Source organism: Meles meles, chromosome 11 (genome assembly GCF_922984935.1).
Source record: "Meles meles chromosome 11, mMelMel3.1 paternal haplotype, whole genome shotgun sequence".
Lineage (NCBI taxonomy): Eukaryota > Metazoa > Chordata > Mammalia > Carnivora > Mustelidae > Meles > Meles meles.
Window position 1 is genome coordinate 6,754,044 of NC_060076.1, and position 12,419 is coordinate 6,766,462.

Sequence of the window (12,419 nt, forward strand, 5' to 3'; positions counted from 1 at the left end):
TGCTCAGCAGGGAGCCTGCTTCCCCCTCTCTCTCTGCCTGCCTTTCTGCCTACTTGTGATCTCTCTCTGTGTCAAATAAATAAATAAAATATTGAAAAAATAAATAAATAAAAATGAATAAATAAAAAGGCTACATACTTAGATTCCAACTATATGACATTCTGGGAAAGACAAAACTAAAGAAAGAGTAAAAAAGATTAGTGATTGCCAGGGACTTGGAAGAGGGTAGGAGGAACACAGGACTTTTAGGGTAGTGGAATTATTTTGTACCGTACTGTGACGGTAGACACCTGACATTATGTCTTTGCTAAAAAACCTGCAGAATGTACAACACAAAGAAAGAACCCTAATGTAAACTATGGACTTTAGTTAATAATACTACATCAACATGGGTTCATCAACTACAGTAAACCTACACAGTCAGGCAAGATGTTGAGGGTGGGGGAAAATGAGTAGGGGAGAAGAAGTATATGGGAATTCTGTACTATATGCTTCATTTTTGGTAAACCTAAATCTGCTCCAAAAAATAAAGTCTGCTCTAAAAAATAAAGAGAGCAAATGAATGCATCTATTAAAAAAATGGATACGGGGCGCCTGGGTGGCTCAGTGGGTTAAGGCCTCTGGCTTCCGCTCAGGTCATGGTCCCGGGTCGTGGGATCGAGCCCCGCGCCCCACGTAAAATAAAATCGAGCTGAGTTTTAACTGTCGCGCTCGTGTGTAAACGGAGGGCGGCTCTCCGGTTGTCTAAGGATCCGGGGCAGCACTGCACAAGTTGCCCTTTGGACCCCCGAAGCCTGCGACAAGACCCGGCCCGGGCGACTCGGCCCCCACTGCGCGCACTCTGCTCAACTAGCCTGCGAGTCCCAGGCCAAGCGCTCGCAAAGCCTCCGGACGCCTAGCCACGCCCCCGCACGCCATTGGCTCTCCGATTGGACGGCTCGGAGGAGGTGTGGCCGGAAGGGATGAGTCTGATTGGCAGGGTGTGGCCGACGGTGTGCGACGAACATGGCGGAGCGTGTGAAGAAGCGGCCCTGCGGCCCGGTAAGTGGCGGGAGCTGGGGTCTCGGGGCAGGACAGGGGGTGGGGGCGCGAGAACGAAATGTGTGGGAGCCCGTGGCGGGGCCAGGCCGAGCCTCCCGCTCCCTGCTCGTCGCTGGTTCGAGGCCGGGAGCCCCGAGGTGCCGCATGCTGGTGGCCGCGTGCGCTCCTGCCCGGGTAGGAACCGGGGGTAGGTGCCAGGGTCCGAGCCAGGGCCGGGACAGCGTCAGGTAACCCTTTGCTGGAGCCCCTTGCGGCTACTCCGACCGAGGCTTGGATTCAGGGGGTGGGACCCTGCCCGCCCTCTCGAGCCCTTTCGTGGCGTATCTCTAATGACTGCCAGGGCGGCAGTAGGCAGGTCTCCCCGAGCTTCAGTTTCCTCTTCTCTCCTGTCTGACGCGATTCAACAACGTGAGTGCTTGCAAAGTGTCAGACTCAGTCCTGCTCTCCCAGCCGCGGCAGTGTGGGGGCGCTCCGAGGTTTCCTCACTACCCCCGCTGATGGGCAGGACCCCCTCCCAGCCGTGATCATTCAGCCTCAATCCTATACCTCTTCCGATTCCTGCTCCAGGGTGAACATGGCCAAAGAGTCGAGTGGCGAAAATGGAAGCAGCAGAGTAAGTACGGGGCTGGAGGGGAGGGGATCTGTTTAGCCTTGCCTGAGGCTACTCCAGCAGGGCACTGCAGAACGTGGGGAGAGCCTTCAGGTTTGTCCCTCAGGGTCGCCCAGCACCCAAAACGGGAAAGAAGGGGCCACAGAGGCTCCTTTGCCCGCTCACTAAGCAACACTGGAGAGCCCAGGCCGACCTTACTGGGAGGGCACCATCTCCTGGACTGCTGTCTCCCTCCAAGTCCCTCTCCCCTCCACCAATCCACATGCCCTCTTCTCCAGAGAAAGAGGAGAAAAAGAAGTGGAAGGATCTCAAGCTGATGAAAAAACTGGAGCGGCAGCGGGCACAGGAGGAACAGGCAAAACTCCAGCGGGAAGAAGAGGCAGCTGCACGGAGGGAGGACCAGGGTGAGCAGGCCGGGTCGTGGGCAGGGAAGAGAATGTCGTATCCGGAAGAGACCTTAGAGACCAGTGGGTCCAGACATCTGGTCCCGAGGGAGAAACTGAGGCCCAGAGAATAGGAAAACCTGAGTCCTAACCTTGTACTTAGGTAGATTTCGGTCTTTCGGAGCCTAAACATCACATTATCGTAACTTTACACCGCCAGAACTCATCATCATCATAATGACAGTTATATTTTTACTTTTTTTTTTTTTTTTTTTTTTTTTTAAGATTTTATTTCTTTATCTGACAGGCAGAGACCACAAGTAGGCAGAGAGGCAGGCACAGAGAGAGAGGTGGAAGCAAGCCCCCTGCTGAGCAGAGAGCCTGATTTGGGGGTTGATCCTGGGACTCTGGGATCATGACCTGAGCTGAAGGCAGAGGCTTTAACCCACTGAGCCACCCAGGCGCCCCTATTTTTTTTTTACTTTTTATTGAGCACGTTCTGTGTGCTTTAATCGAGTTTTTCATTTACTTATTTTGATTTTGTTTTTTAAGGAAGCTCTACACCCAACATGGGGCTTGAACTCACAACCCTGAGATCAAGAGTTGCATGCTCTACCGACTAAGCCAGCCAGGCACCCCTTATTTTTTTTTTCCCTTATTTTGATTATAATAAGAGTTTGCCTTTTTTTTCTCTTGTTAAATAATACCTGTTCAAAACAGCCCCCTTCCCCAAAATGCGGAATACTGTAAAAAAAAAAAAAAAAATCCCAGCAAACCTGGCAGTGTAAGTTTCTCCACCTGTTATGTTACATTCACTCATAGATAATGTAGAGAATATATAGATACAGTGTTACAAAAGTGAGACCACTTTATCCATTAGCTTCTGGGCCTGGTTTTTCTCATTCCACATTGTGCCCTGTGTGTCCTTCCACATCAGTACATCTGGATCTACCCTAACAAATTTTATCTTTTCTCCTTGTCTAGACTCAAACCTCAGGAGGGTTAGGGTGTCATAATGTGCCTTCTAAGCCCTTTGGTTACCAGTGATGATGGCGACAGTGGGGACAGAAACAGAGCATGTCAGCTGTTTCAGACACCAAGGAAATGCTTCCTGAGTGTTCCCTCATGTGCTTCCCTTTGGGCGACTCTGGGAGGGAGAATATGGTGATCCCCCCGTAGATAGCCTAAACCCATATCTAGCTGTCTTGCCTTTTGTGTGACCTTGGGCCACATGTTTGATCTCTCTGGGTCCCACCTCTTGATGGGGATCATAGTAATAGTTATTAGGGTTATGGGGTAGATGCATACAGAAAAGGCCTAATAATATTAGTTCTCTTTATTATCCCATTTGCGAGCTGGAGAACTGAGGGAGTAAGGGGCAGAGCCAGCATATGAACTTGACCAGTGCCCCTAACCACTCTCCAGCCTTGCCCAGTGGTGTGCCCTGCTCACGGAAGCCTTGGGGACCAGAAGGTCCATTTTCCTCCTGGGTAGATTGAGGCCTGGAAAGGGGAGTTGGACCTATTTTGCTGGCCTCAAAATTCCTCCCAGGGGAAAGTTCTCTAACTCTGGGCTCTGGGATTAGAGGGAGGGAGGGAACGCTCAGCCCTAGCCTCTCAGACTGACCGTGAATGCCCTTCCACTTCCCAGGTCGACCCTACACCCTGAGCGTGGCCCTGCCAGGCTCTATCCTGGACAATGCCCAGTCACCAGAGCTTCGCACCTACCTGGCTGGCCAGATCGCCAGAGCCTGCACTATCTTCTGTGTGGATGAGATTGTGGTGTTCGATGAAGAAGGCCAGGATGCCAAGTGAGGGGCCATCCAACAGTGCACGGGGCCTCAGCAAGGAGGGAGGGACCGCTAGGATTGATTTGCTTCGTCCTTGTGGGTGCCTACTTGCCTGGGCTGAGAACACAGCCCGAAATGCCCCTGGTGAATCTGGTGGGAAGAGTCACAAAGCAGGAGCACTGCAGGGGTCAGATTGGGTAGAGGAACTCTGGAAGAGAGCACAGAAGGCTCTGGAAGCCCTGTCTTTCTCTCTCCAGGACCGTGGAGGGAGAATTCAGGGGAGTCGGCAAGAAAGGGCAGGCGTGCGTGCAGCTTGCTCGGATCCTGCAGTACCTGGAGTGTCCACAGTGAGGGCGTGAAGGGCGGACTTCCCTGAACTTGACCGGGAGGAGCAGGGTGCTCGAGGTACAGGTCTGGCGGGGGCAGCCTCCTCCGCGCACTTCCTGAGATCCATGTTCTTTACTAGGTACCTAAGAAAGGCGTTCTTCCCCAAGCATCAGGATCTCCAGTTTGCAGGTAAGGCTGCAAGGGCGTACTGACCCCCATTTCTCAGGGTTCATCTCCCAGACCTTGAGAAATGGCTACGCTCTTCAGAAAACTGGCCCAGGCAGGGCAAGGCCTGTGCCTGGTGGCGAGTGGCAGGTCTGTGGCAGGCCTGAAACGCGGACCGGGCCTCCAGTGTTCCTGCCATACCACTAGGTGCCTTTGCATCTCCCAACACACAGGGCTTCTGAACCCCTTGGACAGCCCTCACCACATGCGTCAGGATGAGGAGTCCGAGTTCAGAGAAGGCATCGTGGTGGACCGGCCCACCCGGCCAGGCCATGGGTCCTTTGTCAACTGTGGCATGAAGAAGGTAGGGATGGGGAGAGCAGGCTAGGACATACGTTCTGGACACACGGCGGCCACAGAGGGCAGGCAGGGTCTAGGGAGCCCTGGACCCAGGCATCTGTGCCTTGCAGTTCCCCCACGATGTAGGTTTGGGCCAAAGAAGTGCCCCCAAACAGGGCTCAGTAGCTAAAGCCCAGAGCAAATTTAGTTTCTTAGAAAGTAAATGAGGGGCGCCTGGGTGGCTCAGTGGGTTAAGCCTCTGCCTTCGGCTCAGGTCATGATCTCAGGGTCCAGGGATCAAGTCCCACGTTGGGCTCTCTGCTCAGCAGGGAGCCTGCTTCCTCCTCTCTCTCTCTGCCTACCTCTCTGCCTACTTGTGATCTCTCTCTGTCAAATAAACAAAATCTTAAAAAGAAAAAAAGTAAATGAACCCAAAACAACCCAACCAAAACCCTACAGAAATAAGTTCAGAATCCCTCTGAGGCAGCCGCCTGCTTACTCTCAAATCTTCTGGAGTCAGAGACAGAAACCCTTCCAGGTGGACAGTCCCCTCCCCTCAAAAAGCAGACCAGCAAAAAAAAAAGCAGACCAGCAATGACAGGCTAAATGCAGACCAGGATGACCTAGACCCAGACCCAGAAGAAAGGAGAAACCTCAGAAGGGAAAGAAAGGGCCCTATCCTGAATTCAGAATTGGCACGAAACACAGACATCGGTTGTCATTCGTTACAGCTGCCGCTGACCTCACGCCGGGCCCGGGGCTATGTCACAGGGGCTGTTTATGGAGGGTTTGCTCTTTGACGGAGGAGGGAACCGAGGCTCACAGAGGTTACGTGGCTGCGCAAGCCGCTGTAGCGAGGAAGTGGTATAGCCACGTGTGTTCAGAAGACTGGGATTTCATCTCGGGAAGTACTGCCTGCCCGGGGCCAGGCCCAGAGCATTTATCTTTGCCCAGTGTCTTGTGGCAGTTGTTTTGGAAGAATGGTCTCTCTTTTTTTAAAGATTTATTTGAGAGGGAGAGAGAGCCTGCTCCTGCTCATGGGGGCGGTGGGGCAGGGCAGAGGGAGAGGGAGAGGGTCTTGAAGCAGACTCAGTCCACACTAAGTGCTGAGTCCCACTTGGGACTCCATCCCAGGACTCTGAGATCTTGCGCTTGAGCGGAAATCCAGAGTTGGCCTCTTAACTGACTGAGCCGCCCAGGCACACCACAAATGGTCTCTTGAGAGCAGGTCTGGCCCAGGTGCCAGAGAAAGGGGACAAAGGACGCCTTTGACCTGGACCCTCAGGTACCTTGCCAGCTGCCCAGATCCCCCTGCACCCAGCATCTGGGAAAACAGGGACACCTGGGAGAACAGGGACACCTGCTGGCCCTGTGGGGAATAGCACCCATTTCTCCTGGCTTCTCCCCAGGAGGTGAAGATTGACAAGAACTTGGAGCCTGGACTTCGTGTGACGGTCCAGCTGAACCAGAAACAGCTCCCAGGTATCTGGAAACCTCCCAGCCTGGCCAGCCGGAGGGCTCAGAGCCTCCTGCTACCTCCTTGTCCCTTGCCCCATCTTCACAGCCTCCCCACTTCCTCCTCAGAAAGCAAGACCTACCGGGGAAAAGTTGTGTCGTCGCAGGACCCTCGCGCCAAAGCCGGTCTGTACTGGGGCTACACAGTCCGACTGGCCTCCTGCCTCAGTAAGTACAGCGCTTCCTCTTTTGAAGAGCTGACCCTCTCTGGGAGGCCACAGAGAACCTTGCCTGCCACAAAAGGCAGACCAGGGTCCTTGTCCTTCTACATTACTGTGTGTCCTTAGGCAAATGCCTTTCCTTCTCTGGGCCTTGACCTTCCTGACTGTGCTGCTTGGAATATCGTAAACCTGAGAAAAAGGGTCGTGATCCCCTAGAAACGTCTGCCGTGGGGTTGGGAATGGGACCAAAGGACCAGATGGCTATAGGATGTAATATGAGGTCTCAGATCTCCTGCCCACCCATCTTCCACTTTGTGTTCCCAGTCTAGCACAGTGTGGTTTCTCCCTGCTGAGTCTCCTTCTCCAGCGCCCCCCCCCCCACTCCCCAAGTACGTAGACACACGTAGCCCAGTGGCTGTGGCATTGGAGCAGGACCCCAGTGACCTGGTCTCTCCCTTAGGTGCCGTGTTTGCTGAGGCCCCCTTCCAAGACGGGTATGACCTGACCATTGGGACCTCGGAGAGAGGCTCGGATGTGACCTCCGCCCAGCTTCCCAGCTTCAGGTGGGTACAGCCTGGGGCAAGGACCAGGGTAGCAGGAGTGGAGCTGTATAGGGCCCCTATATGGGCCCCTACTGTGTCCCAGGAGTGGGGGCTGAAGGCCCTGGGAAGCTGCATTCGGTGTGGCCTTGGTGAACAGTGACCGATTCCCTCCTCTGGTGCCAGGCATGCTCTCGTGGTGTTCGGGGGCCTTCAGGGGCTGGAAGCTGGAGTGGAGGCTGACCCCAACCTACAGGTGGCTGAACCCAGTGTCCTCTTCGATCTGTATGTCAACACCTGTCCTAGCCAGGGCAGCCGCACCATCCGCACTGAGGTGAGCCTGCCTGCCTTCCCTGGAGATGGTTTCCTGACAGCCTCAGCCTCTCACCGCTGTGAATTCCAGCAGGGACAGTGTGGGGGTGAGCTGGGCGTCCAGAATCCTGGGTGCGGTTGCCCCCCAGCTGTTCCCAGGCTGGGTGACCCAGGAGATCCTGGCCGTCCTGGCGCTGGGCCTGTTTCCCTAGCCGCATGCTCAGTGTTCCACTTCCTCACACGTGACCGTGGTGGGCAGGGCAGCCCTCCGCACTGGGCCTCAGTGGCCCCTCAGTCCTGTAGGGGGCCGTTTGCAGCCAGCTCTGGGAGACTCAGTCCTGGGCACCCATGGAACTGGTGGACCCACTTCCGAGGTCTGCATGCTAGAGGCCCTTGGCTTCCAGTAGTCTCCAAGGGGGCTGACTACACAGGTGGGCTGCTCCAGTCTGTCCCTGAGGGCACACCCTACCAGCAGGAACCCCTAAACCCACCCTGTCCTGTGGGCTGAGAACTCTCTTAATCCTGACCCTGACCTTGACCCTGAAAGGTAGGTATTATCACATCAGGAGCACATTTTACAGAGGGGAAGAGTGAGAAGCAGAGAGGCAAGACCCTTCCCGGGAAAGGCATGCAGCCAGTCCACAGCAGATGGGCAGGATGGGGTGGAGCTTGTTCTTAACTTCTCTGGGGCCATGCAGAGGGCAGCAAGGCCCTGCGGTGGGTCCCGGGCAGTCGAGCCCTGCGAGGCTGGCAGGGTGGGAGAGGCTGGCAGCCAGGCACCTGCCAGCCTCCCAGGCCCCAGCCCATGGCCACACTTCCCCTCCAGGAGGCCATCCTCATCTCCCTGGCCGCCCTGCAGCCTGGCCTCACCCAGGCGGGCGCCCGGCCCAGCTGAAGGTGCCGTCAGGCCGAAGACAGCGAAGCAAGCAGGAGGGAAGCTGTAGACTCCTGAGGGTCCCCTGGGACAGGCACAGCCAGGACTTCTGTCTCCAAAAATCACCACCTTTAATGCGACCCAGCAGCCCCCCCCAGTCCGGCGGGGTACGGCCTTCACTTGCAGCCTGCAGTGATGGCCTTGAGGCTGCCTGCCCGCGCCAGAATATTTGGCACAAAGAGCAGCCCCGAGGCCCGCTCGATGCTCTCGATGGGCACCAGGAAGCGTTCCAGCGGGACCGCCTCGTCCACGGGGGCGTTGGGCATCACGTAGGAGCGCAGTTCGATTTGCCCGCCTGCTGCCTCCAGGATCAGCACCTTGAAGAAGTGGGTGGGCACCGCCACGTGGTTCTTGCCGATGACCTGGTACTTCACGTAGGACTTCCCGTCGGCCTCCGTCCTGCGGGCAGATCGGGGCACATGCGGCCTTTCTGAGCTCCCAGGGGGTCTGGGTCGGACCGAGGCTGCATCTCCAGGAAGCCTTCCCGGACCTGACTTCCACCTAGTGTCAGCCTGTAGCGCTGCCCCCTCAGCGGGAGGCGTCCTTCCTGGCTCCCCCAGGAGGCAGAAGGTGCTCCCTGCTGGGTAGACACACCCTTCCCCTGTTTTCCTCAGGCCCAGCACCAGGTCAGGCAGAGTGCGGGGTGGCAATAAATGCTGTTAGGAGAACCAGGCCTCGTGGGCATTCACCTTCATTCGTGCGGACCCGGACTTATAGTCTGCCTCCCCTGTGGAGGGTGAGCACCAAGTGGGCGAGGCCCATGACCCCTGAATTCCCAGTGCGTGCACTGGGCCTGGGGCCTGGAACACGGGACGGAGGACTTCCCGTCTTCCCCTCAGCAGGGCCTACTCCTTCCAGCAGGCCGCAGGAGGCACCTGCTAATGATCGGTGCCCCGGCCAGCCCGTGCCGAGGGCCTACTGCTATGACCCCCCCACCCCCCTTTTACCCCTAAGCAGCCATGAGGGCGGGAATGGTTATTATCCCCACTTTCCAGGAAAGAATATTGAGGTCCTTTGCCCATGGCACCCAGAGACCAGGTGACAGGGCCTGGGTCCCATCTGAGGCCTGTGGACTCCAGGGCTGATGGCTTCCCCACAACCCTTTGCCCCCCAATCTGTCTTCAGTGGGCGGAAAACTCACTGAGCACGCCCATGGGAGCGCGATCCCTTCTACCTGGGAGGTGGGGCTGCAGAGGGACAAGAGTGAAGACTCGGCGTCAGGGAGATGGAGGTCAAACCCTGGCTTCAGGAGAAGGGTGAGGAGGGTTGTTCCAAGCAGAGGAGACTGTGAAAGCAAGAGCCTGGTGCAAGGCTTTCTATCGACAGAAAGGGAGTCAGGGGCACATGGCAAGAGGTGAGGAGAGAGAGGAACAGGCAGGTTTGGGGCCTGGTGCCAGGGGCAGAAGAGACCATCTTGGCGGGTATCCCACAGGCCTCTAGCTGTAGAAATGCAATGAGGGGGCCCGAAGCAGGAGACGGACAGCCTTGGCAAGAAACCAGACGATGTGACTTGGGACTGCGGGTGGACCCAGAGGCTGAGGAGGGCCTGGAGGGTGAGTGGCAGGAGGGGGCCTCTAGTGCCCCACACCCCCCAGTTCTAGCCTCACCTGGGCAGGAAGAGCGGCCCTGTGCATACGTAGACGTTTTGGTAGGTGCGGGTCAGGCTGCGGCTGTACTTCTCCAGGTTGTTCCAGGCATTCTGGTTGAGATGCGGCACCTGGTTGAGGAGGTGGGGCTCAGACTGTCAGATGGCAGGAACTGGCACCAAGCTGGGATAGTCTGATGGGGGTGGGGGTGGGCAAGCATGCTGAGGTAATGGGTTCAAGGAAGGAGAGACCCCTTTAGGCCACCTGGCCATGGGGGTGGAACCGGGCAGAGCGCAGGGGGTGCTAGCCTGCCCCCATTTGGGATGGGAGGACTAACATCCCAGGCCTCAGAACAGCTTCTCGGCTCCAAAGAGCCACACCAAGGAAAGGCACCTCGCCAGCCCTACCCTCTCCTTTCTGAAGCTCATGCAGAGCCCCGCTGAACTCCTGGGCCTGCCCTTGAGCTCTCCGGTGTCAAGTCCAATGGGCAGGGAACTCTGCGTCCAGAGCCCAGGTCAAGTCTCCAGGCCCTGCTTGAACAGGGCTTGATAGAGGGCACACAGTGACTGCTAACAGCGGGCTTTGCAAATTACTTTCCTCTGACTCCTGGGAGGCAAGGAAGGGTAGGGACAATGGCTCAGGGTCCTCTAGACAGACTGCCTAAGTCTTCTGCTGTGTGACAATGGGCCAGTCCCTTTGCCTCTCTGTGCCTCAGTTCCCTGCTGAATGCCTGCCAAGGGCCGAGAAGTGTGCTCAGTGCTTTTGTACGCATTGTCTTCGGTTCCTTGGCGCTGCGAGGAAGCTGAAGCTCAGGGAGGTGCCCAGAGGCCCACAGTTAAGGTCGGACTGCGGAGCGGGTGCTGGGTGGCCCCGTGTTCAGTGCCTTCCCCCAGGAGCGCGCGGACTGAGCAGTCAAGCGCCTGAGCCGAAGCGCGCGCTCGGCAGCTTCCCCGCTCCGCGCAGCGCAAGCCGAGACTCGGAGAGGCTCTCGGACCCGGGCGCGGGCGCTACCTGGGGCGCGACGTTGCTCAGGTAGAAGGTGTCCTCCATGGCCTTCTGGCTCCAGCGGTGGTTGGCGGCGGCGGCGAGGTGTCCGCGGTCGAAGCCGCTGCCGCGGTAGTCGGCGTTGGTGGCGCGGTGGTACGCGTGCACCGAATCGTCCTCGCGGAAGTCGCACGAGCGGCGGTCGCCGTCCCCACGGAGCCGCTCGGGCCGCAGCTGCTCGACCACCCAGAGCGCGCAGCGGGTGCGCGGGTCGTAGCACAGCACGTACGACTCGCGGCTCTTGAGCTGCGCCAGCCCCGGCAGCCCGTACTTGGCCAGCTCGCCGGTGCCCACCGGGGCCCCGGGCTTCGCGGGCACGGCGGGCAGCTCGGCCGCCGCGGCCACGGGCAGCACAGGCAGCCGGCCCAGCAGCCCCGGCGCCTCCCGCGCGTCCGGCCGCCGCCGCCGCCTCCAGTTCTCGGCCGCCGCGCCCAGCCCCGCGCCTAGCGCCAGGGTCAGGCCTGTCCGCAGCGCGTGCATGGCGGAGAGCGCGGACCCAGCGCAGGCTGAGCTCGGCCTGCTGCGCCGGGGGATCTCCGCGACCTCCTGCGGCCGACCGCGAGGCTCTTAAAGGGGCCGCGCCGGTCTACGGGGTCCACTGCGGGAAGGAGACTGGGTAGGGGCGCGAGAGGGTGGGATCCTCGTCGCTTCCATTCACGGACGCTTCGAAAATCTAGGGAACCCCAACAGAGTGGGTCAGGACTGGCGCCGAGCGGACCTCCCGGCGCCCCTTCTTTGCCCTTTTAAGACACGGGCCGGGCGGGACCGTGCGGGCCTATCACCTCGCTCCTGGTTCGTGACCGGCAGCCACCGCCCCGCCCCACAGCACCCCGACCTCCGCGCGGCGGTAGGAGCCCTGACTTGGGCGCGCAGGGAAGTGTCAGGCACTGATCTAATCCGCTTCCACTACTTGACTTAACTTTCTTTTTTTTTTTTTTTTTAAAGATTTTATTTATTTATCTGACAGACAGAGATCACAAGTAGGCAGAGAGGCAGGCAGAGAGAGAGAGGAGGAAGCAGGCTCCCCGCGGAGCAGAAAGCCCGATGTGGGGCTTGATCCCAGGACCCTGGGATCATGACCTGAGCTGAAGGCAGAGGCTTTAACCCACTGAGCCACCCAGGTGCCCCTTGACTTAACTTTCAAAAGAGCCTGGAGAGGAAGTTCCTAGTTGGCAAAACAAGTGAACAAGGACAAGACCCCAGGTCTGTCTGACACCAAAATCTACCCTCCTACCCACTACACCGTACGTCAAAAGTTCTAGGACATAGGCAAATCCGAACAACGGGACAAGGATGCAGGCGGCTGGGGAATGGCTGGTTGGGAAACCGGCATGATTCTAGAACACAGCTTTGCAGTATGTTTAACAGCCTTAAAAGGTTCATAGCTTTCAACCTACTTAGAGGGCTGAGCCTGGGGAAATGAATCCGGAACGCTAGGATTTTAAACGCTGCAGTATTACTCCTAATGGAGGGTGAACTAAGCAAAATACCCCAAGTAGGGGCTGGACCCAGACATTTTTTAGCCTATGAGAATACCATATAGCCCGCAAGTATCAGCAACTTGCTTACCACCTAACCTCTGGGGTGAGCCAGTACACAAAATTGTATCAAGAAAACGACAACGATGTAGCAAAGACTAACATGTTCTCAGTGATCTTCTCTAGATTGTGGGCA

General features: G+C 57.4%; 2 protein-coding genes across 2 annotated transcripts; one reads left to right on the forward strand and one right to left on the reverse strand.

The window, feature by feature from the left end:
- Positions 1-957: 957 nt before the first annotated feature.
- SPOUT1 (SPOUT domain containing methyltransferase 1) lies at positions 958-8,140 on the forward strand. Its single transcript, XM_046023557.1, has 12 exons — positions 958-1,041; positions 1,609-1,654; positions 1,930-2,055; positions 3,685-3,844; positions 4,081-4,170; positions 4,290-4,339; positions 4,549-4,679; positions 6,064-6,136; positions 6,239-6,337; positions 6,791-6,893; positions 7,056-7,203; positions 8,008-8,140. Exons 1-12 carry the CDS (start codon positions 1,006-1,008, stop codon positions 8,074-8,076), a joined length of 1,131 nt encoding a protein of 376 aa, XP_045879513.1. The 5' UTR covers positions 958-1,005; the 3' UTR covers positions 8,077-8,140.
- Positions 8,141-8,169: 29 nt separating this feature from the next.
- Positions 8,170-11,479, reverse strand: ENDOG (endonuclease G). Its single transcript, XM_046023558.1, has 3 exons — positions 10,713-11,479; positions 9,723-9,832; positions 8,170-8,514 (listed from the first exon to the last, which is right to left on the reverse strand). Exons 1-3 carry the CDS (start codon positions 11,223-11,225, stop codon positions 8,232-8,234), a joined length of 906 nt encoding a protein of 301 aa, XP_045879514.1. The 5' UTR covers positions 11,226-11,479; the 3' UTR covers positions 8,170-8,231.
- Positions 11,480-12,419: the final 940 nt, after the last annotated feature.